This window comes from Thermobia domestica, chromosome 13 (assembly GCF_964235325.1).
Source record: "Thermobia domestica chromosome 13, izTheDome1.hap1.1, whole genome shotgun sequence".
NCBI lineage: Eukaryota > Metazoa > Arthropoda > Insecta > Zygentoma > Lepismatidae > Thermobia > Thermobia domestica.
Window position 1 is genome coordinate 13613122 of NC_137466.1, and position 27117 is coordinate 13640238.

The window sequence follows — 27117 nt, forward strand, 5'->3', positions numbered from 1 at the left end:
TCTCTGCTCACTGCTTTGTAGACAGCATCTTTTAAACAGCATATTTTTCTTCACCCTCGACCGTAGCCGTAGAAACTAAAACACGTTTCTGATTATTGGCAGTTTGGGATTGTCCAACCCTTCTGGTGTATATATTGTGTATTATAGTAGCAATGGAAGAAAATTGTCACTTTGTTGGAATTGAAGAAGAAGAACATTGAAGAAACACTTGAGGTTAAATTTATATCATGGCAGTCAAGGTGGAACAGAACGATCCCCGTAGAGCTTCTAACCCACCCCTAAAAACTACAACTATTTCCACTACTCTTATTACAACTACTACTTATTGGGGTGGAGCGTTTTGAACTTTTGTCGGAAATTCGTTGACGGCTAGTGCGGAAAAGGAGCCATTAGTGGTACCGACCTTACTGTTTTTTTTTTAATGGACAAACTCTTACAATGCCCAAACGATTTTAAAGTTTTTTTTAAGTGTTTGGTTAGGCAACGCGCACAACACCAATGATAGAAAAGCTACTTGGGGTCGTTTTTAGAGTTACCTGATGGTTATAATAGAATTATTTTATTACAAGAAACTTGTAACAATGCCAGTAAAAAATTTAAAATGTTTATGCGTCTAAGTACAGCCATGTTAGCTGAGTTGTTGGAATTAATGTCCAGATTTTGCTTGGAATGCCACGTTAACGATGATTATAGGCATAACTCTAGATACAACTCGATTTGCTTTTGGCAACTCTTCGCCTCTTATGTACACCGGCAGCAAATGCCATCTAGGGCAGGCTACACAACTTCGTGGTTGCTTACTTTGACCACGCTCTTCGACCGATCCGGCTCCCTCCAGAAGATTCGCGCACCTCCCGCTTTGCCTTATTGGCTCCAAAACCTACGCCTACGTTTCTAGAATATTCTCGCTCGAAGTTCGGCGATGGTATAAATATTGCGTATTTCGGCCAACCAATCCAACAGGTCAGTTTATTCCAGCTTAAGCTTTAACGGTTTTAGATCGCTACTGTTTCTGTTAAAACAGAGAGTTTGTGCATTGTACCTAAAGTTACATTCTTCTTAATGCGGTACGATTCAGACACATTTTGTATACTTTCTTTTCCAAGTTCGGAAGCAATGGAAAGCAAGATAAAGAAAAAGCCTCATAGCAGACCAACGCGGGAAAGTGTGAAACGCGGCTTATTTGGGAATCCAAGTGAAATGAGTCAGGTGGAGTTACCCAGGTACGCTGACGTTATGCGACATTATCATTGGTTTCGAAGTGGTTTAAGTAGTGACGAAAGCTTAACTATATTACCAGTGACTGAAATTTGTAAACTAGTTGGACAAAGAGTTGATATTGCGTTTTGCAAATGTAAAACCACCGAAGATTTCAACTGTGAGAGGACACGCAAGATTCCAAAACGAGAATTCAAGTTTCTTTTGGACCAGAGAACAGCACGGAAAATGAGCATTGATAACGTTGACGTCCGAACAAGCAAATATCTGTCAAAGATGTTTTTCCGTTAAGTGAGTAGATTTAAGAGGCAGACAACAAAGAAAGGAGCTAGAAATGTTGAGCCAAGTCCATCAACTAGTGGGATTAGGCATAGGCACAGGTCAAAAATACTGGCGTCGTCAGGGGAATCCAGCGAAGCTGTTGAATCAGGAAGCACGTTGGGATCTGACTTCAAGGCGCGACCAAGTAAAAAACATAGCCTAAAGCGCATCTGTCTTCAAAATACAGCGGAGACAGCATTTAGAACTGGACATTCAGAAAGGCAGGTTGCTTTGATCGCTTCTGCCGTACTTCAAGACGCGAGACTCATAACGACAGAGGACAAAAGTTTTGTTGTTGACAGATCTAAGGTACGAAGAGGAAAATATAAACTGGGTGAAAAGACCCAGAAAGAAAAATCTCACCTAGGCCGGGTGATTACAAGTATCTACTTCGACGGAAAATATGATGAAACTCTCGTGGAAGAAAAATGAACGGTAATCTACGTAGACAAGAGGTTACAGAAAAGCATATCACAATTCTATCGGAGCCCGCTTCAGAATACTTGGGTCATGCCACAGCTAAGTCAGGCACTGACAAGGGTATTGCAAACTTTATATTGGAGCTTTTAGAGAAGAACCAGTACGACGTGTCAAGTCTTGAAGCAGGCCGCAGCGGTGGTAAAGCCACGAACACAGGATGGGATAACGGCGTGATAAGTCAGATACAAAGATTCCTAGGAAACAAACTGCAGCATCTCATTTGGCTTCTTCATATCAACGATTTGCCATTTCAACATCCGGTTACCTAATTGGATGATGAGACGACCGGACCCAGCAGATTTGGCCCCATAGGGAAAAAAATAAAGGATTGTGAACGTTGACCGATCGTCTCCTTTACGCCCATTCCCGTTGAAAAGCCAGATTATTTAAGGAGCGACCAGAATTATCTCTTTGAAATTTGTAAGGCTGTTGCTACAGGAATATGTACTACCGATCTAGCAAACAGAGAACCACGACCATTATCACATTCATGATGGCTTTCATTGGCCTGCAGGATCTTTGCTTCTACATCAGTACTGATAAACCTAGTTCAAGTTTGTGTCTACTTTGCCAGTATATTGTTAAAGCGTACGCTCTCGTCTGGTTTTCAATACGGTGAAATCCTTCATGCATTATGGGCGCCATGCATCTCTTTAGCATAGTTAAGCTATCACGTTTTCTGCCAGAAAATCTACAACACATAGTTCATCCTGTTCTACAAACAAATAGTATACTACGCTCATCATGAAAACCTGCTGATAGCGATGACAGCAGATGAAATTCTGCATATTCGAACGTTAGGCTGGAGAAGGATAAAAAAGTGCCGCAGCCAGAAGACTCCGAGATCAAGCCGCCCACGTGACTTCAGTGTTCCTAAATTAAACTTTACAGTTTAAAATTACTACGACATTATTAATTGGCCTAAATGTTTAACAGAGACGCCAATCACATGAAACACAACGGATCAGCAGCTTGAAGAAAACTTCCGAACTTCATCTACTCTAACAGCAACATTTCCTTAGCATAGTCAAGCTGTGAAACGCACAGTGAAGCTGGTGTCCGAGGCAGCGTCGAAAAAGTGCGGCCAGAACGCAAGACATATCTACGTTAGAGCCAAACTGAAGCCTAGAACAAGAATGCCCGGCTTTGAGACCAAGAAGAACTACGTGACTTAAGTTCAAATGTCAACGTATGCCTACTGGGTTGTTTGGTTTGCGAAACTGGATGTGCACCACCTCTCAGTGGTGCATTCTGGGCTATTTTGGTGCAGAGAAAAATAAGCGAAGAGTTGCGCAAAGGAAATCGTGGTATATCAAGGGCTGTGCCTATAATCATCGTTCACGTGGCATTCCAAACAACATCTGGACATTAATTCTTACAACTGAGCAAGTATGGCTGTACTTTGACTCATAAACATTTTAAAATTATTTGCTGGCATTGCTACAAGTTTCTTTTAATAAAATAATTGTATCATACCCATCAGGTAACTAATAACAACCACAAATAGCTTTTCTGTCATTGGTGTTGTGCGTTCTACCTAACCAAACACTTAAAAAACTTTAAGTCTGTTGGGGCAGGGTAAGAGGTTGTTCAAAGAATAAAAAAGAAAACCAGTAAGATCGGTGCTACTATTGGTACCTTTTCTGCACTAGCCGGTGTTTTAGTATTATTTTTTTATACCGAGTTTGAACCCAAACCAAAAGCAATTATAATTACTAGCTCATTGCGCTAGTACGCTTCCTCACGAAGACCACCAGTAACAGCTATTTGATTTTTGCTATATTTACGGTACATGGTGAGACACTGATAAATCCAACTAACTACAACCGCGTATTTAGTTTCTTTGAGTAGGGTCGAGCGAGATTTAAAAATTTGCTTCTGAAAACTGGTGAATTTGTCTACGTTTTACTTTCAAGGCATCCATTTTCCTTTTTTATTTGCTTCTGTTTACTTACCTGAATTGAGTATCTCTAGGTGAAAAAAAAACTTGATCCATTATTGGATATTGATATTTGTAATTCTAATAGGAGCAATTGGACTTATACTACTACTTGGCCTTCAAGACATACAGCCTGTTAGATTTTAGAGGAGCTAACTACTGGAAAAATACTTCTTTGAATCACTGTAATATATAAATTAGTGCTAATCATCACCACCAAATGGCAATCAATTGAAATGAAGTTTGGTATATAGTTAGGTGTTAATCCAAACTGGGATGTTACATATTGCTTTCATTATAATAATTTTCTATGGGATAGTGAAGATACGAAAAAAATAGGTATCCCCCAAGCCGTTAAACTTAAGGAGCTGAAATTCAGTATTTTAACAAATTTATTGAAATTAACATAACGTCTTCTAGCAGTTTTTTAAACTTCTCCTTCATGGGGAAGGGCGACACTTTCCATATATGGTAAATTGATTGTGGATTAGTTTGTAAAAATAATCGAAAAACGATCAATATTATTCGTAGTTGAGAGGCAAACAATACAGTGCTTCGTATCATATCCTATCGTATCGTATCGTATCGTATCATATGCTTACCATGTGCTTTTTACTATAATAATTGCTGAAGATTGTTTATTACATGGAGCGCTTACAGCACTGGGCACTCAGCCCACAAAGTTGCGAAAAAAATTGTAATGTAAGCTTCTCTAGGACATAAGATATAAAATTTGTATCGTAATGTGTTCTCTGTAATATATGACATAAAATTTGTAATGTAACCTTCTCTAGGACATAATATATAAAATTTGTAATGTAATGTCTTCTCTCTAATGTAAGACATAAAATATGTAATGTAAGTTTCTCTAGCTTGGTCTACTTACCTTGATTTGGGACTTTAAAAATTTCAACCGTTTTTCCACTGAAAAGTATGGATTATTCAATAAAGAAATAATTAGAACATTATAACTGAAATTCTTCGAAATATACCCGTGACAAACACATTACAATTTTATGCCGTAAAGGTCAGATCCATCGTTATTGTAAAAGAATGGTGCATCAGCGATTGACTGTAGAAATTCAAACTCCGTTTAGTTAGAATTTCACAACATGGTGTTATTACAAGTATAAACTCTTTAGTCATTAAAGAAGAGGCCGTAGATAACGTGTCAGAGTTGATTATGTATTTTGGTGGGTCAGATTGGGTAATGTGGGTGGTGGGTCAGAGTGGGTCAAGTCTTCATTGACTCATTACTCAGTTAATTAGTTTGGGTCCGGTTTAAGGTTGAAATAGAATATGTCCGTTTATTTCAGAAAATAAACCGTAATTTGGTTCAGTTTTGTTTGAAAACATACCGTATATATTTTGAAAATTTCTAAACGATATGTAATGGTTTCGATTTAGATTAAGGTATTATGAGTTGCTGTTTCACTTTTGAATGGAATTACGATTCCCTATGTTATATATATATATATTTGTCTGTGTGAAAAGACGTAAATGAGCAAAAAATATAACTGTTTTTCGGTTCGGATTCCTTTGGGTTAACAGTTTGAAAATGTAATCTTTATCGTTAATGTCCCACTATAATGCATGTTAGGTTGAAAAAGACGGATTAAACAAGAAGAATTATGATGTACGAATTGTTGGAATGAGAAAGTAGGAGTGTACCGAGAAAACCCACCAGTAAAATCTTGTCCGTCTCAAGCTTGCTTTAATTGGGAGCGAACCAGATACCCCGCCCATCAGATACTTTAGTAGTTGGAGTCTCAGTTTCGATTAAATGTCCTCGATGTATCTGTGTTCGTGTCCCTGTCATTCATGTTCGTTTCTGGAAATAGCTGTAAAGCGAGAAGCCGAATATAATAGAGATAACTTACGGAGATACTTTCGGTGAATCAGAAAAAAAGTGGCCTGAGGCTCCAGGTCAAGGATTCGAATTACCCTTAAGACAACTTTCTCCTTCATGTTCTCACGTGTTGTAAGTCTTTTTAAATTGAAATTTGAATTCTGTGGACTATAACATTTTATGATGACCAAAATCAGTGTTTCATAGTTATTAAAATATTGAATTCCGAAATGTATGCGATTTTCTACATAGATGAGTGTTTCTTGACTCTTACTTAACACAGCAATCTTAGGGTAGTGGATTGACTATACGTTTCGTAACTTACGTGGCCGCAGATCGATTCCCTGTGAGGAAATTTTAAAAAATGATCATTTACAATCTTGATATTTCCGACGTATCACACGGCAAAATAATCAATTCCTCTCGTTCTTACAGGTTGGGAAATACTTACAACATGACGTCACGATTATCTCGATTCGTACTTGCTGAAAACTTTGCTTGTTTAGCAAACAATTCATGAATACATATTACAGGGGGCGCGGTGGCTCAGTGGTAGAGCGTTCACCTCTGGTGCTTGGGGTCGCGGGTTCGATCCGAGCCCCCGCCAAGTGAACTTTGTGGTGGACAAACACCGCGCTCGTGGGTTTTCTCGGGGTTCTCCCGTTTCCTCCCACTTTCTTCATTCCACCATTTCACTCATCTCTCTCATTATCACCGTCTCCTTTAGTCTAACCGGCATAAGCGTGGGACGTAAAACTTAAAGATTTCATTTTCATTTCATGAATACATAAAGTATGACTAATAAATGTGTCTGAAACGTTATTGTTCCATTCTGGAATTCTTTCAAAGTTCTTCCACTCTTACTAGAAATAATAATAATATTTTCGTTTGCTATTTCCAACATGTTCCATATATCTGTTCAACTAAAATTTCTAAATAGGAACTCTTCCTTTTTATATTGTACGCATATTTTGTTAAAATGTCAATATAACGCATACACAATCCAAAGTCGTTTACCGAAAGAAAGGGCATCACTATGTATCGTGATTAAGACAAATTCTGTTTAGTTTCTGTTAAGGTATCGGAAGTTTCGATTGTCGTGTTGTTCAAGAGCTGACACGTTGCCCCCTTCTTTCCCTTTCAAAGTATCTCTTATAAGGGAGGGGGCGCGGTGGCTCAGTGGTAGAGCGTTCACCTTTGGTGCTTGGGGTCCCGGGTTCGATCCCAGCTCCCGCCAAGTGAACTTTGTGGTGGACAAACACCGTGCTCGTGGGTTTTCTCGGGGTTCTCCCGTTTCCTCCCACTTTCTTCATTCCACCATTTCACTCATCTCTCATCATCACCGTCTCCTTTAGTCTAACCGGCATAACCGTGGGACGTAAAACTCAAAGATTTCATTTCATTTCATTTTCTTATAAGGCAATTCAACCTTATAGAGGGTTCAGAAAAATACATTTCATGTTCGTTAACTTCAGTATGCTTATTTGCATTTTAATAGGACTAATATTGAGGCTTCAAAAATTCAGTAACAACAACAACAACAACAATAATAATAATAATAATAATAATAATAATAATAATAATAATAATAATAATAATATAGAAGATGAATTCCATATGAAGACAGATTGTATTAAAATCTATAAAATCGCCCCTAGCGTTAGGCAAAAGTTACAAAATTGTCGAGATTGTAGAGAAGTGTCAGGATCATCAGGACATACCTTCTGCATACGTCCCTACAACTAGCAGGATTTTAAACGCAAGGTTTCCAGGCGAATTTCGTGTAGAAAATAGGGCTACTGAACTCACAACAGCCCTAAGAAAATTTGGTTTCAAGTAATGGTTATCCCGGCTAAGCTACAGAAGATGTCGGTGAGGAGAATGAAAGAAATTTTGGAATAAAGAAAGTGGAAGGAAGCGAAACCCGGAGAAAACCTACACACACGGTGGTTGCCCAGCATAATGCCCTCTAGGCAGGAGCTGTGTAGAACAGGCTGAACCATTCAATTCACAACATTTCAGCAATAATAATAATAATAATAATAATAATAATAATAATAATAATAATAATAATAATAATAATAATAATAATAATAATAATAATAAATGGTTTAAAGCTACCCTAAAAGTAGCAAAAATTACTTAAAAATAGAGATTTCGAGGAAGGGTTTCCTTACCTTCAAGGCACACCTCTGCAACAACCCAAATTTTAAATTAAAGCATTCCAATAAAGTTTCATGTATAAAGTATTCTACTCTATGTTTTAAGGAAAATGACTGTAATAAAAATAACTGAATATCACGCAACAGTAAGGCACATATTAAACTAGTTTTTAGAATATGCTGAGGTAATTATAAATAATTTGCTGGAAAAATAGCTACACGGACCATAATTCAATGGGGTTTGAATACAAAGTAAGAAAATAGCATATAAGATTCAGTCTCCAGAGCAATTGTTACTTAAGGAATGGACATAACCAGTGGCGTATTTAGGGGGTGGCTTCCGGGCTTAAGCCCCTCCCGAAATCTTACTTAGTATAGTAAAGTAAATGAAATATCTTGCAGAATTTTCACATTTCCAGGCAAAGCCCCCCCTTTGAAAGTTAGCAAAGCCCCTCCCGAAACAAAATCGTAAATACGCCACTGGACATAACACTATTTCGAGAATCGAGACAAGACGAGAAATGTTTACAATACTTTTCGTTACGTCTCGATTCTGATCTACAAAGCGATGCGATTATTTGAGTGAGACATGTCCCCTCTCGAATGTAAAATGTTAATTCTCATGTTATTTTGTTTGTTTAAAAACGAGATGAGACATTCTTTTCTCGTGGGCAACATTAAACAAAATCGAAATATTCTTTCCAAATGTCACGCTTCTGCTTGTAATGGTATGACCTGAGCGATAACTTGATCCTAGGTTTTAATCTTCTACGAGATAATAATAATTATTATTAGTTTATTATTATCACTATTGTTATTCATGAATATTTGAAAGTTCAAGTATTGAAACAACCGAATATTCAAATATCTGAGTATAATAAAACGTCTGTCATCGCCGATCAATCGCCATCAAAAATCCTAAACTAAAAAAATAACCGACATGGATTCGAACCAAGAACTTCTAGATTACTGGCCAAGCGCCGTGACCACTGATCCTCGATCGCTACTCGGTAAACATTTCGTCTTTGGTCTGATTAGGTTGGGTTGCTTTGCCTCCGCTTGCAAAGTTTTATTTTATATTTCTTCGATTTAAAACGTCTTTCGTATTTCTTTTATGCTGATATAAGCGAATAATCTTCGACAAAGTTTATATTAATAACTTGAGTTGTTCTTAAACATTTGGTTCACAGGTTTCTTCTTCTCCACACGAAACTACAGATATGACAGATTTAATTCCCATAGTCTGCATTTGTTTCAAATCAGTCATCATTACCTGGTCAAAGATTTATGTCCGCGAGGATACATATTAACCGAGCGAAATGAATTCTCCGGAAACGGAAATTTTACTTTGCGGATTTCGGAAAATTCTGGAATTCGGTAAAATTTCGAAACTCGGAAAGAATCCGGAATTTAGAAAATTCTGGAATTCGGAAAAAATCCGGATTTTTTCGAATTCCGGAATGTTTACGAAATCATAAATTTCAAAATTACCGATTATTCCGAATTCCGGAATTTTTCCCAAATCGGATTTTTTCCGAATTCCAGAATTTTGCAAATTCCGGAATTTGCCGGTTTTACTTTCGGGAGTCTGGAAAGTAAGAATTCCGGAAATGGCCATCCCTAGTATACACACAACTTTTCAGAATACTAAACCAATCAATAGCTGTCTACAAACAAAGAAGCAATGCCAAACATTTTGTATCTTGCAATACGCGGTTTATTAAAATCGAACAGCAATTTCATTATCTAACCATAAATTGCTTGTATCTAGCTACTGGAAGCTTAGGTATGAAGAATTGCATTATGTCTTATCTTTTAGTAAATATACAACCCTGCAAACCTCTGAATGTCTAAACGGTTTTCGTTAAATTCAAGTTCTAGTACTCATATTTACATTCGTTTATGTCTATTTGATCGTGTTAATGAAGCTTCCTATATATTAATGTTAGTAAGTATTTCTCTGCTCTCCCGTGAAGTTGTCATACGATCTATTACAGGATACAGAATGAATAATCAATTTAACCAAAGTTGTTGTATTACTACACATCTGCTTCCATCTCCGTCAACTCTGGTCGGTCTCGTTGAAGCGACATGTTTGCTTTCTATACCCGTTTCTTCGTTTAGTGAACTAAACAGTAACTATTCTGAATAATGTTACTGCGCATGTCTTGTAGATAAATATATCTTCTGATACCAATAGTTTCCGTTTTGTCTAAGCAATGTTCTGTTTCTTATTCCCAGCATGCCCCTTTTATTATATTATATGGACACCATGTAGGTCTAAATACCTCATGTATTACGGAGCATGTAGGTTTAACTGCTACATATGGGTCAATTCATGCAAAGTGATCAAGAAAAAAGAAAAATTGCCGCCCTACCATCTCCAGAAAATCTAATTATTTCATGAATGTTTATCCTACATCCGAGTACTTCAAGACCACAATTAATTAATTTTTATAACAACCCATGGGGACGCAACGGCTACCGCCATTTTGCGTCTTTCCGATTTTTGGTGTTTATGTTGTTTTGAATATTTCAGCAAGTATTTGTCCTACCAAATTGAAAATTGCTGGACGTCTCCAACTCGTGCAGAGCTGACACTTTCATCTCATAACATTTTCTCGTAAAACCGCTTGAAGGGGGAGAAATCAGGGTCTGCAGTGGCAACATTTTTCAACATTGTAAACATGTTTCGGAAAAGGAAACAAAAGACTTAGAGATCTCAATTTGTGCGTGCCCGTAGTCCGGGGTCATAAGTTAATACACAAAAATTAACCGACCTCTAGCTGCTCCCAAAGACCTGAACAAAGTCGTAAGTTTGGCGAATTATGCTAATTTAGTACATTTCGCTGTCCAATATCTCCGATGGGACTGAATAAAAAAATCTGAAATTTTAGGAAACACGAAACGCGTTTTGTTGTGTGTTATGATATACTAAAACACTTACTATTCCCAAAATTTCAATTTTTTTATCCAGGCCAAGTGGAGATATTGAAAGGTGAAATATGCTAAATTGGAATAATTCCCCAATTTTACGATTTTTTCAGGCCTTTGGGAGCAGCTACAGGTCCGTAAATTTTTGTGTATTAACTTATGATCTCGGAGTATTTACACACACAAATTGAGACCTCTACGTCAGTTGTTTCCTCTTCCGAAACATGTTTCAAATATCCAAAAATGTTGCTACTGCAGACCCTGATTTCACCCCCTTCAAGTGGTTTTAGGAAAAATGTTAAGAGATCAAAGTGTTAGCTCTGCACGAGTTGGAGAGTCCAGCAATTTTCAATTTGCAATTCAACCAACGTAAACCCCAAAACTCGAGAAAAACGCAAAATGGCGCCAGCCCCTGTGTCGCATGGAATTTTGCAAAAGCTAATTAATTGTGGTTTTGAAGTACCCTGATATAGGATACACATTCATGAAAAAAATATATATTTTGGAGATGGTCGAGCAGCACTTGCTTGATCAATTAGAATGGATTGACTCAGGTAAGAACATTCTTTACTTCCAGTAAAGAAGGAACACGTAATCATAATATACAACTCACGGAAGTGATACCTGTTAATGCAGTGGTTGTGATCCCTAACGACACAGTGGGTGAGTGGACAAAGCACTGGCTTTTCACTCCGGCCACCCGAGTTCGAATCTATCTTGGCTTGATTTTTTATCTATTTCAGATATATTATTGTTTCTTTTCGCTACAGGTAGTCATTCTTCTCGTATTTTTCGTCGTCCTTCAGTTAAAGTAACTGTCTATTCTTATTCTTTCAACAAATGATGGATATTTCTTAAGTTTCATGTCAAACATGCATACGTAATGAAAAGACGCTGTTGACAAAAACAATAATAATATTAAATATTACTAGCTAACTCGTGCGTATATTTCGCACTATATAATGTTATATTACCATGTGGAAATAAGTATGGTTGGCTGGAGACCCCTCATATTATTTTCGATGCGCCTTATGGGTCCACGGTGTCCAACGTTGGTCCCATCCCATGGCCCCATGACTCCCCATGACAATGCCTCTTCATTCTTTTTGCTTTGAAATCACATATATTTCTGAGTACTATGAGTGCATACTGTCCAACGTTGCTCCCATCCATCTACCATTTTCCGGTCTCTCGATATAAATTGTAAACATTTTGCCGGTAAGGCAGATATGGCGTTTCAATAATTACGTTTGATGAAGAATTGAAAATATTGCGCTGCCACCAACAACACATTTTCGTAATATATTAAAATAATAATAATAATAATAATAACAATTATTATTATTATTATTATTATTATTATTATTATTTTACTTACTACTAATGTTGCCTATCACTATTTGCAACCAATGTGTTACTGTAAAGCAAATCAAATAACACTCCTCGCCAATCACGCTCCCCGATCTCTAAAAACATAATTTACAGTTCTCTGTATTAGGGAAAATCATTTTTATTATATTATTCATTCAAATAACACGTTTTCCAAGTTACTTCATTTTCAATGTGTCACATCATATCATCAGTAACAATCGTCTTGTTCTGATAGGAGAGTATCCCCCTTGCAAGAAACAAAAAGCCCGACCGTAGCGAAATGGCGTGAAACTTCTTTAGGTGATTAATTTAGTCCAATATTTCAATCAAAGAGGATAAGTCCCTGCACACAAATATTTCAAGAAAAGCGGAAAAGTCACTGAAACATTGTGAATACCCATTTATGGGCGAAATTTGGTTTCCTTGGAACTTTTTAAGTGTTTGAAGGAACGAAATTTTGAATATTTTTTTCTGGTTATTCTGAGTAACGAACTCATTGAAGATATTTCAACAATTAATATTTGTACCAAGTTTGGTGTCAATTCGCTGAGAATTACGGTGGTTATGGCATTCACAAAAAGCGTTATATATATACAGATAGATAGATAGACACACACAGAGAGAGAAATTTTCTAACTGAAAGTGGGTTTTGTCTCAGAAGGTGATGATCGGCAAAAGTGCCTCGCACCCTTCTTCCTTTGTCGCACCCGTGCTGCGTCAGAGCTAAACCGGGCCTCTTTGCAAACCGTATTGACCAGCCTAGCCTAAACACAAGCCTCGCAGTACTCAACGTAGAAATCATAGTCGAGAGGTTTAAGGCATGTAGTGATTGTATTTTTAATGACCATGAGTATGGGTTCAATCCCCTACCCTTCCATTTTTTAAATTTTTGCAGCTAGGTCGGAAGGTTCAATTTTTAATATTTACTAATTTCAAATGGCGTTTACATTTAAAATAAAAGGAATTTTGGTGGCATTTATTCGGATATTCTTCTCTTTCGAAATGAAGACAAGAATAAAAGCAATACGCAAAGACAAAAATATTATCAGTACTAAACATTACCAACAATAATTGCTACAAAAGACTAAATACGACCTCTTTTACCATCTCGCATGAGCTGGATGCATTATTAACAAAGATTTTTAAAAATCTCCTTGGAAGGAATTCGAATTGACGTCGTTTACATTTGTAAGCCAGCACCCTAACCACTACACCAAGATAAATGCTTGGTAAACTTTTTGTTATCGGCGTATTTACTTGTATTTGTATTTTGTGTTCCCACTTCGACAATTTTTACTCTGTTTTCTCCGGTTAGCAGCTCTTTGTAGTTTCTCCTTCGATGTCGTCCTTTATTTACACTATGCACTATTCGTATTCACAGCTTGTCCCCCTCTGCAATGACTTATTCATATTAGACTTTTCTTCTTGCCCCTCAGTAAACTTTTTTTGATTTAATTCTCATATTCTCCATGGCTGGAGCACAGGAATGCCAGACTTAAAAACTTGTGTACATTTACTTTCCTGGCAGACTGTACCATCATGTCTGTACTTCATGAGGCATTACTCTGGATCTGGAACATGTAATAATTACTTTCCTTTTCAGGATATCTGTTCTCCTTGGATGGTTCCGTCCAATTTTTAGTAACACTCTGATCCATAAGAAAATTGAAATGTGATGTGTTAATACGACATTCCAACATAACCTTCAAATAAAGTTTAAAGGTATTAGTTTTTGTAATTGTTTTAACGACTAAAGTTGAAAATTCCGATCTCAGTAGTTGATTGGGTGTTCTATGGATAAGGAAAGATTTTCAACATGAATATGAAACTGTCTAGAAAACCGCATACCAAACGTGTCTATTTAGAGCTAAAGAGCAGATTACGATACGCTTATAATACAAGAATAAAGTTAATATGAATTGCATAGGCGAAATAAATATATCGATATCAACAAGAAATATTCAGAGGTTACACAACAACCCATGGCGATTCATTTAAATTGATTTCCAAAAAAGGGTTCATGAACCGATTGGCCTTTTGTCATAAGAACACCTTAATTACTTCGGAATTGTTCACCAGTGCTCGTACTGCTTTGTTAATCAATTATTTAAAGTAAGGAAGCTGGGGTGAAGGCTAAAGTGGATCCAAATATGTTGTAAGTATCCCCATACCACGACAGAAGCACACAATGAAGCAGACGAGAAGTCAACACAGAAGACACCGAGGAAAGCCAAAAGAAGACGGACCTCACGGAAGGAGCCGAAGAGGACAAATAAAAGCGCAACTTCGAAGGGACCTGGCATCAGTCGACCAACTGATCGTATCCAAGAATGAATCCTTGAGAACCCTGGAGGCTGCTATGAAGCTAAGTGGTTACCCGTACAGAACATTATAACCTACAAACCTTGGTCATTACAGAGACATTTTATTGTTAGCACTTTTGTAAACACAAAAGACTTAATTTTATAATAAAATTGGTGAAGGGATAAAATCTCGCCCGTTGTTATTTAGTCTCTACTTATGAAGTCATTGCAATATAAAGATCATTAACACAAGGAAAACAAGGAAACAACGTATAAGAATTGAGAACTTAACATCGTAATTTAAATTGGAATGAAAACATATATTTTCGAGAACTTAAAGACAGAGTGCAGTGTTGATAAAAGTGTCTGTTACAACTCTACATGTTTTATCTTAAAGTTATTATGCTTCTCTAAAATGACCAATATTATATTTTTAATTAAAATGTGTCTGTATCCACTTAATACTAGTCTAAATATTTAATGTTACTTCTCAAAATAAATACTTGAAGGTTTGAAATCGTAGCAAATAAGTTCATTCCTACAATATGTAAGTAAAAAGCATAATTAAATGATGATGAGTTAAGATTATTTTGGCTCCACTTTAACGATGAAATATCGAAGCATGTTGTTTATTTATTTTTATTTGGCTGTAAATACTTACCACTCTACAGATGCAATTCCCTTTGAAGAAAAGAGAAATCACGAATTGGGTATACACTGAACTATAATAGAAACTGGAGCTAGTAACATCTCGGGAAGAGGAAGAGGCTGAGGAGTGAGTCCTGTACTTCAAATGGTCCACAGTTATTCGATAAAAAGTTTTAGTTCAGTTGTTTTGCCGATAGCAATGAAAATAAAAATTAAACCGATAATAATTTTGTTGAGGTGGGGAATAAACCCGACATTTAGGTGTTACGTAAAGTAGGAAAGTATGTGTTAGTCGAAATTATCCGTTTAAGTCAATACGTGATCGAAAGTTATTTAGTTAAATATTAAGGTTATTGTACAACAAATAATAACACTAATCAATAAATTTAAACCTTTTTTCTGCCATATGGACAAAAGTAGCTTATTTGAAATAAACCGATCATCCAAAATACGAAAATGACAATAAAAAGTTCCTATCATGTACGATTTTGTGTCAGAAGCGAGTTGGATTCTGGCGAAGACTAGAGCTTAACTAATTTTGTCGATATATAATGGACATTACGTCCGTAATATATTAATAAAGTAAATGTGACCTTAAAGGATGCATCCATTTTGCGGATAACACGGAATATAATAAACTAGCATTGCCTTCGCAATATTGGTCTTTCACTTCAACCCGACTAAATAAATATCTCTATTTTTGACAGTTACTTAAACTTACTTGAATAGCAGTGATACTAAACACAAGTCTACAGTATTTCTCTCTCTTTCAATGCATTTCACGTTCTGTTATGACACTTGATATATTTTCCTCAATCAGAGCTTAAAGTATTAGTTAATAGCACTTTTAACCTAATTGAAACAACAAAATAAGGTAAATTCATTAAAATGGAGACAGAGACAACTATGTGAAAATACCTGCTTTTCATGAAAAATGTTCTAGTATGAAATGAATTTAGTAATTTACTACTAAGTGAAGAGTAATGGAATATTTTCAAGTGCACATTCGTTAACAACATGAAACTGATTTACGTACTGACTAGTGTAATTAAATTAAGTTAGAACTCGGAAGCTTAAAGCGTTTCCGAATATAAGATTTGATTAATGGTAAAAGTTAAGCGAACCGTGAATCAACTAGTGTTAAGAGATAAACAAAACTGTAGAATTGTTTTTGTTTTTTTTTTTTTGTTTTGTTTTTTTTTTTTTTAGAAATAATGTTAATCACATTTAAAATGTAGTTTTTCATGTAACTTAAGTTATTTGTAGCTATACCTTAAATCTTTCTTGCGTTTGGGTAGATAAGTTGAAAACGAAAGTATTAATCGCTAAAATAGTGAAATTTTGAATTAGTGTAAAATCGGTTTTATAAATTGATAAACAATTAAAAATTAACCTTTTTTCTACATTCATTATGACCAGCTTGCTGTAGAAAAGACTATTTGCTCTTACGCATACGTGTAGAATTCTGTAAAGAACAACAAAGAATCTTAAACAAAAGGAAGTATTTTTATTGCCGACAGAATAATTTGTCCATTGTTCATTTATCAACAAACGCAACAGACCTATTGTAGATTAGTGTTTTCAATTTTAATTGTATTTCAATATGCAGGTTTTTTTGCATTTGTATTTTTCTGCTATTTCAATATGCAGTTCTCATTAGTTTCACGTCGTGCCTCTTTCATTCAAATTGATTTTTTTTTTACAACTATGCAAATGTTGAAAATGTTTATTAGACTCTTTTTGTTGTTAGTAGTATGTATAAAAATAAAAAATGCTTATCAGAACAAAATTCAAAATAACATTTTAAAATATTTTCTTGTGTTAGTTTCTAATTATATTTCTTTTCCGCTTGTCTTCGTGACCCCCAAGGTGAGAAATCCTGCTTTACAGGAGTAATAGCACATAAAATACAACTAGGAAATTTCATTTGTTCAATTTGTGTAGCAGTTAATATTTCTTATTCTTTTATTTTATTCCATTGATATTTTATATATTGTTATTTTATAATTTACTACGTTTTAATTTTGTATATATACGCTTTAATATATTGGATACACCTAATATATTAAATTTTACTCCTTTATAAAATAAATTTTAAAATATCTTTACAACGATACTGAAATCATTTCAATATTGTTGAATATACGTGAGTTAGGATCTTTATATCTGAAACATGTATTTGCGTTTTAGTAGGCTTCTTTATTAAACGTACATAAGACAAATTTGTACTGGACTCTCCCTGGTTTAGAATGTTGGCATATTTTTAGAATTTTACACAATTAAACTGTAAATTATCAGTAGATGTTGCAATTAGTATATTTTAGTTTTACACAATAAATTAGGAGTTAGCAAGTGCAAAATTCAGAAAATTATTAATTAGATTGAAGAATAATAACATCATAGCATTCCTTTATTATGCAGAAGAATACTCGCCACTTTAGTGAGTATGTTCCTCATTTGAATCTTCTTGTTCCTCTACATGTAAATTGCAGTCCACTTTCTCATTATTCTCATTACTTGTAACTATGCTCAGGAAATATGAACAAGTCACATGGTTGAGTATTTGGAATTGATAACAGATCCTCGTCTTGAATAGTCGCCATAGCAGTAAATGACAATATGAAAAAGGTCTTTCAGGCCAACGATATTCGTGATTGAAGAATGCCTTTCACTATCGCGATAGATAACCATTTAGTATCTTCCATAACCAGCACAGTACATCAATTTTAATTCATTTGTTGAACCTAATGGTTCACGTGATAAGGAGTGATTCGGAGGTATTTTTCTATTCCGTCCTCCGAGCAAAAGTAAAATTAAATATTGATTTATAAGTAATGCTAGTGCGGAACCGTTATTGATCAAATAATATCTCTTTGGAACACCGTTATATTCGGATTTATGCCCAAGCAGACAACATTTTCTAGGATTAAGCCTGCCGAAGAAAGAATCGTGGTGAGAGACAGTGAGAGGCTACTAATATCGCAGGAAGTAGAGTCTGCTCAATTGATATGGTAATGTGGATGATGAAACGATAGCACGCGCAGAAGAATTTGTGGTGAATCTCTACACCGATTCACAAAAATCTTCGATCAATGCTGTCTGCGCTGATTTAGCTGGTCACAAAAAAGCAGACAATCTTCCAGCAATGAAGTGTGCTCTAATGCTCCACATCCAGAAAGCACATCTTCAAACATACATTTGGCGGCACGCCAGCGACTCGAATATTCACTTCCTTTAAATCGAACATTTTGGTTTGCAAACTACGAATGGAAAATTGATGCTCACATAGACCGCTCAGGAGTCTATGGCTAAAGCTTGCCTAGAGTTAAAGTCTTGTACTTGTAAACATATGTGGGACACAAACAATGCAAGTGTGTGCACACTTCAGTGGAGTGCATGAAAACCTGTAATGGTAACACGTGTCATAACTTACTTATAAACACTTATGTATCAGAAAATGATTCATCTGATGAGGATTCAAAAGACTAAAGAAATATGTAATTTTGCGCAGATTTGATATGGTAATGTAGAATATTATAATAGTTTTGCTTGTTTCCCGTAATTAGTAAGTATCTAATAAAGTTCGCTCTAATATTGTCATAAATTACATACAAATAAAGTTATTGAGGTTTCCGCAAAAACATTTTTTAAAGTGACCGTTGAGAAAATACAGGCCATTGTTCAATTTAGAAATACCCTTCGGGTGTACAATGATGTTATAAATCACCCTATATAACAGCTGTAAATGGTGTTGGCCCTCACTTAAGACATCTTTACACATGTTCGTACTTTACTAATATTTTCTGCTTTTTCATTTTGGTAAGATACATATTTTTGTTAAAGAAATTAGAAATTATTTTCAACGACTGGTGGAAATACTACACACAAATAGAGTTGAAAAATCTGAATCAACCTGAATATCAACTGTAAATGGATGTTAACACTATATAAGACATGTCTACTTATCTCAGAATTTTGTGATCCTTAACGCACGGTCGTACCAAGTGACAGAAGACATAGAAATGATCATGACAGTGCATGAGAGTTCAAGGGAGAAGGGTGAGAACTGTTCTTCAAATATTGGGAAAGAAATAAGCTTTTATCTCAGAAACAAAACCTTTATTCAGTGACATGAGCCGAAATTCAGTGGTGCCATTCGGAGCATCAGCATTCGAATCAAAATGTACATTTCTTCAAACTTACCTCGCTGTACGGCTATTTTTGGAAGCAAACCAAACAATATTGGTACAATTGGAAAGATAATATAATGCTCTACAAATGTTATTAGGGATCTTTTTTTTTTAATATCTCAACTCATTGGGGAGATACAGAGCAAAAAAGAAAATATTAATCACAAACTACGTCCGTTTTTAATGTTTAAGTTAAATTTTCCGAATCCCGCTGGGTCTGTCCAAAGCATGAATAAATAAAATCGTAAAGAACACCTTAGAGATTAAACCGGAAAAAGAAATTCATTAATACAGTATCTTGATTATTTTCGGAGATATGGCCTTTTGTTTGAAACGTTCGTTTTTTAGCTTCAGTAGAAGGGGAGGGGGTGTACGGGGGGAACTTCCGCTGGTATCAAGCGACCGAAGGTCTGGAAGTGATAAGAATAGTAGACTTGATCATTTAGAACCACCGGTTCCCTTTACTCTCTCGCGTTGAACGAAACCTAATAACCACGTGTTCTGCCTCCCGACTACTTCGGCTAGCTGCGACATCATCGTTGATGACTTATTTCAATTCAACTGATAATATGGCTGTTGACTTTCAGGAATCAGATGAGTTGTTGATGTATTTTACTGTATTTTAAAGTCATGTATATTGTTTGTTAGTCATTAGAGAATAATATTCAACATTTCAAATTTTACTATATCTCACTCATAATGCTACACATAAAGAGGGGTTTTAAAATCTAGAATGTGGGTTAGAGCTTAGCAGTTCAAAATCTAGCCATTTTTGTGTAAAAGAAAATATTTCAGAAGGTAATCTAGCCTATTTTCTTGAGATGTGGTTGGCAACACTAGTTGTGAGTGTCTAATATTACTTCAAAATGCTCAAGTGTGTGTGTGCATATTATATGGGTCAGGGGTACCGCAATTGGGATAAAGAGAATGTGAAAAATTAGCATGTACAGGAACGGGAAAACTCTAATAAGAAACATACATCAAAGCGTCAAAGATTATTGTCCGGAGTACAGAGAATTATGCAACAATCTTACTTAGTTACTATATTGAATGTAACTTATGGTTTTCCGTATTTCACACTAAAACGATGTGTAAACATAAAATATAAAACTCACAATGTGCCCTTGCCACTTAGAATTCAACTGTGAAATATTTTAAAAGTTTGGGAAAAGAACATGAAATTTAGAAGTTTCAAATGGTATACATCGCGTGTAACGAATCCAACATCGTTTGTATGGGTCTCTTTCTTACTTGATTTACAAGTTGGTTCATTATTTTGAGAAATAGATTAATATTATTTTTCCAGTCTGATCAAATCATAATTGCACATTTTACAAGTATTAGTTTTAGCAGTGCTATTTTTCGTACGAAAATTTCTCACATTTTATTCGTAGTTATTTCATGGACAGAATAAAGTAATTACTCTAAAGAACAAACAAAATACTTATTAACAATACGCATAGAGAGCGTTCAGTCCAAACTTGACATTAGAAACTTTATTACGAAGGCCTAGTAAATAACTACATTTTTAATTTAAAAAAATATACCTTTGTTACACTCAATGATATTGAAGTGACCTTGATATCGTTTAAAAGTTTTCAAAATGACCTACAAATGCCAAAATATGTAATACTAGTTAATAATTACTGGCATATCAAAATTCAAGATTTAAATATAAAATAGAAAGTGTTTTTTTTAATTATTCGCACTGAATATGTGTGAAAACGTATGACTGTTATATACAAAACGCTCAATTTCATATAATATGCAGTAATTTCCTTGAATTTGGTAGAAGAACAAAGTACAAGAACAATTTATATTTACGTATATTCTGTGAGAAGTTATACCTGGTAAAAGTTTACCCTACGCGTTATGATAACGCCCCTAGTGATGGCATCATATCTATTAAATCCGCAACTGATTTAGTTGGGATTATTTAATAATGCCAGGAATCAGGATCCTACTGATGCAACAAGTTTCGATTTGTTTTTATTTTTGTCTAAGTTAAACACCAATTTCCTTGTAATAGCTGTTGTTACTTTCTGTCAAACTTAACAAATATATTGGCCAATTAAACTTTTATCTTCAACATGAAGCAATTTCTCAAGGTTCAGCAAAACATAACGTCCTAGATTTTCTCCCTTAACTTTATCATTCATGTAAAGCATATGAATACATTTTTGTATGCTTACAGCAATAAAATTGAAAATTATTGGTACATACCGGATTGTTCTTCTAGTACATCTGTATGTATTACATCAACAAATAAAGCTGAATCCTTATTTAGGACATGGGCTAAATCTGCATGTCTGTAACCTCTGAATGGTGGATCCAACCCTGCAAAAATTAATGAGATATCCTATATTTCATGAAAGTTGCAACGTTCATTTTGTATAGAGTGTCTAAAAAATATTTGTCTCAGTAAAATATGCTGAATGCAATATGATAGGGTAGGATTAATATAAGTAACGTTCAAACATCCGCAGCGAAACTTTTAAGGATATAGCTACTCGGCCGGAGCTGTTGCGGTTAAGATCAACCTCCTGTTAAGTCGAAGTCTCAATTAGCCTGGGGCCAAAATAGAATATTAAGTTTTCATAGTGCTTACCATCCATCAATCTAAGGATATAATACTATATTTTATTGCACTATATTTAATTTATGATTTTATTAGAACAGTATACTACACATGTTAGCAATGTAACGCGGGACTGTTATACATGCATTAGGGTATAATTTTATGAAATAGGAAACCGTATTGTGAAACTTACTGACTTTAGCATAAAAGAACGTAAAGCAGGCAACTAGGCATTGAATTATTCTTAGCAGAATATACAGGGTGATACAAAATTTGTCATATTATTTTGGAAAAGATTAATCACATCAAAAAAAGAAAAAAAATCATATGGACCTGTTGTCGGAAGTGCATAGGTTCGTAGTTATAGTGTGCCGAAAACGTGAAAAAATGAACTTTAAGGTCCATATTTAAAGTCCATAAAGTCCATATAATGAACTTTCAAGTCCAGTACTTTTAGTATAAGAACGATCGTAGTCGGGTCAAAACTTCGCTGAGGAACTAGTATGTTAACTATTCAAATATACATCTTTCAAAACCCTCGGTACTTGCACTCAATTTTAGAGATTTTAGAGAAGAATTTGGGAGTACTTGGCTCTCTTCACTTGGAGTCACTCTTCAGCCACCTCTCTTTAAAATTGGTGTGAAAGTACTGGGGAATTCTTGAACATTGATATTTGGATACTTCACATACTAGTTCCTCAGTGATGTCTTGACCCGACAACGATAGGTGCTATAGTAGTGGAATAACGAAGTGAACTTATTTCACGTTTGCGGCACCGCATAACTCCGAAACAATTCACCCTTGAGCGCAGGTTCGTATGAACTATTTTCTTACTTTGATGTGACAAATGTTTCCGTAATATTGCGAACACCCTGTACAAAAGCAAGTAAATTTAGCAGAGTAAATAGTTACTGTACATAGAAAGAACTCTTTATCTAGAAAACATCCTGTTTGTGTTGGAATTAATGCTAACACCTGTTTACTTCTTAACTATGACTAAGAGATACTTCGTTCAAAATTTACTGGAAAACATAACGTTATATTCTTTTCTGAAATCCGAATATACTGATTATATTTTAACCTGATAAATTTTCTATGGTAAAGTATTAAGGCAAGGATGCGTACTTTTACCTCTCCTGTACAACTTCTATATAGAAGAAGGTATGAATGAATTCTTTGATACAAATGAGAAAGGCATAAAAGTAAATGGCCAGGTTTTCAGAAAGAGTGCAGTACGAAAAGGACTTGCTGGAGGTACTTTCAAGCTCAGACGACCAACTGAAAGAAAACATGGAAAATGAAGATAAATAAGAAGAAAACCAAACTGATAAAATGCACAGGAGTTGAACAAGAAGGTGCAAACGTATGGCTAGTGCAAGAGAACATCGAAGACGTTAAGACATTAGTATATTTACGAAGTCTAATTTCCTTGCACGGAAGAAGCGATAAGGACGTAAATTCCAGAATAGCGCAGGCAAAACAAGTATTCAATAGGAAAATATGACTGCTAATATGAAGACATGTGTCGTTGGATTAGGGATGAGAGGGTGATTGTATATCGAAGTGGAAGATGGTTTAAACACTAATCAAAAGTGCTAATGACACCTATTACAAAACTGTAATAAACTTTTTCCGAATACATATACTGTGCAAGTTATATTAGTATACAGGGTGTCCACAGAGTGCGTTGCTACCCCTAGAAATCGCAAACAGGGAGACAGATGCGAAAACGGGAAAATGCGTGTTCGATCATTTTAAAAGTACAACGCATTAAAGCAAAAAGTGTTGTCCCAGGGCCACCTACAGAGTCCCAGGCGGGATCCAACTCAAAAATTACAAATGATAAAAGAGTCAAGTACCATATCGTTGGAAAGCTTTTGGAAAATAAAAGAAGGCGGAACAAGTCTCGACGCTCTAAAATTAACATGTACAAAATGGCGGCCGGTCCAATTGTCAGCAGAAACGTCATTGTAAATTCTATGGCCACCCCCATAAATCTGATATGGTGAGACAGATGTCAAAACAGGAGAATACGTGTGTCATCATTTCAAAGGTACAATGATTGAAAGTAAATATATTTGTTCCATGGCCCTCCACAGGGTTCCAGACCTTGTCTTAATGAAATTTTCCAAACGGCAAGGGGGATCAAGTAGCATATCGTTTGAAAGCTATTCTTAAATGAAAGCAGATGCAACAAGTCTGGAGAGGCTCTACTATAACACTATGCAAATAGTTCTTTCTGTAATTGGGATTTCGTTTGTTTTCACTTTAATTAATGTACGCAATGTAAAGAAAGGAAATGTCCGTACTGTGGGATTCTGCTCTTCGGGGCTCATTAATGTGTGAGGCAAGAAAGAATGAAAGAAAGGAGAAAAGAAAAGAAAAGAAAAGAAACGACAAAAAACAGAAAACGAAAAGACGGAAATTATAGATTGAAGTGCAAGATAGTTTATACAGCAATCGAAAGCACTTATTATGTTCATTAAGTAAGTAACTGTAATATTATTGGTCCGAATTTATGTACGGTGCGAGCCATATGCATGTTTAATTGTAAGGTTTTTCATTTCCACCAGATATCGCATCAGATCGCATCGAAAATGGTTTGAATATAATCTGAAATTGATTTCGTAGAGATTTGCGTTTGACAAAAGTGCTAAATCGTAGATTATTTTACCTGCGCAGTGAATAACTACTTGCATACACTTGTTTTTGGCGGGGGGCACGTTGCTCGAGGTCAAACGCCGTTGGTGCGACCGAAGGGGAAAAAGTTTAAAAGCGAAGCGCGAAAAATCAGCAATTGCATGACACTAAATACGTCATGTTTTCTGCTAGTGACATCATCTGCATGAAGCGTATCACATAACAACTCATTTCGGAACATTCGTCGCTACTACATTTTGTGCTATTGATTCAAGTAAAATGAGGCTTCTGGCAGAACATCACACAAACACCGAATGAACTACAAATATTTTACATTGCCTAGACTCTTGCAAGACAAAAATGAGAATCCAGTGGACAGTTCTGTTGAGGTTCTCGCAGCTGCTAGTTGAAATTGAAAGAATATTTACCAGTAGCGTAGCGTGGTATTCCTGAAAGGGGGATGCCAAAGTTAGTCATTTGTGCGATATAGTACTATTGCAAGCAGCAATACATAGCTATTCCGAATGGAAATATAGGGTTATACAAAATTTAGGAGCAAGCCCCCCTAATTGGAGGTCTAGTAGGGCATAGAGAAGCGAATGCGTGGATTACGTTAGAATTTAATAACCAATTGTCTCAGCTCCTTCTTGCCACTACCGTTGTGACGGGAAAACTAGGAACCACTTTAGTATGAACATTCTTTCCAGTATCGTTCCCTTCATTTCTTTCTCGTGGGCTGCTTTTTTCTCCACATACAACACGTCAATCTCGTTCTTTCAAAAAAAAATATATATCGCCCCTAGAAATTTGTCATCTTGGGTCCGGAACTCAGACGCCCGTTCGTGAATATGGGCCTGAGTGTATATATCATTTGAAGATGTAAATACAATGCACTTAAACCAACTCTGGGGGCCTGTTTCTGTATCCAGATACTGAAGTCAAGGGCGCAAATCTGTCTTCAACGTTCGTGGGATGGGTAAGACTGTTCCCATAATCCTTTCCTTTTTTTAATTATGTTCAAAATATTTATGAAGTTGAAAAATATGCTGTGGAGGATTAGGGAAGCAGAGTTGTCTATAACATCGGCAGGAGGGCACATTTTAAGGCTTATTGTGGGGGGAGTGGAGGAGAGACTCATATTATAGTAGGTGAATCGGATTTCTGAGGTAAACCTGTTGTACTCGTATATTATATACCAAATGATGTAGATGAAACAGTGGTACATATCATTATTACAACTCAGTGCCGTGAGCACATTCTGAAATTTGAATATATGCATAATAATAATTGACATGTTTCTACTTACGCATCCACAATGATCCACATTAAAATTTTAGGACATTTGTTTTATAACAATACAAATAATGACTTCCCCAAAACTATGAAAGAAAATCAATCAGGCCTATATTTGGCGCAAAAATACTCTTATCTGAGCAAAATTATGATTGCCACAATAGCATTATAGGAATTGTTACAGGAATTAAACAAGTAGTTGAAAATAGACTACTAATAATTAATGACAATGAAATATTAAAGAATACGATTCTTTTTTAAAAATGAAACAAGTCAAAGGACATCAGTTTCCTTTGTGGCAGTCGGATAGAAATCATCATCATCACAATCTCAAATCGGATTATTGGGGGGGGTGGACAAGATTGTAGGGAACATGTTCCCTTATGTCCCCGAGATTTGTGCCAGTGACTGAAGGGCCCTGGCACAATCTTTGCGAGTGACGGGGAGTGGTGGCTCTCTTGTCCTACCAGATCGGTGACCGTAATTCTACAGAATGCTTTAAATTTATGCCTGTGTCTGTAAGCTCCTTTATGATGAAGATTACAATTACGATGCATTTAGTTACGATTAAGCCATAACTATTTTAATACTATTATTTACATAACCTGCATGCTTCAAAAATGCGTTGAACTAACCATTTCCGTTTTGTTCTATTTCCTTTATATTAGGGCTCGTACGTTCTGTTCAGAAACTGTAGCTTAGTTCAAAATATATACAGTTGGAAATACTTGAATATGCCAGCGTATATCTAAAGCAAATGTTGGGTTGCAAGGGACGAGGAGGAGTGAGAAGGGAAGTATTGCGCATGCGCATTCAACAGAAAGCAGACGAAAACCCCGATGCTTTCAGTAAGCCTGCAAGCCCGAGGAAAATAGCATACGACAGGAGGAAAGACAGAAAATGTGCATCTGAGCGACGTACATGTGTAGGTTCCTCTTGTCAAAGTAAGTCGAGAGAGCGCGCCAGAAGATTGTAGTGGAAATAATTGTGATAATTACAGGCAAACAATTTATATATAATAAAATACGTACTTTTTCTTATTAACAGGGGATGCCGGGCATACCGGCGTTCCCTTACGCTACGCCGCTGATATTTAGGTTATGTAACATTTGCTTGTTTACAGTTGCAGAAATGCCACAAATGAATATTGCCAACGTGCAACCACTTGTCATCTACCAAGTTCAAAACTA

The 27117-nt window shown here is 35.8% G+C and overlaps 1 protein-coding gene across 1 annotated transcript in view; it reads right to left on the reverse strand.

Moving 5' to 3' along the window:
- LOC145669127 (inactive pancreatic lipase-related protein 1-like) overlaps positions 1-27117 on the reverse strand; it is a 265962-nt gene that overhangs the window by 125767 nt on the left and 113078 nt on the right. Inside the window, exon 7 of the mRNA XM_081737472.1 lies at positions 21639-21752. Coding sequence (XP_081593598.1) covers positions 21639-21752 — 114 coding nt within the window. The remainder of the gene's footprint in view (positions 1-21638; positions 21753-27117) is intronic.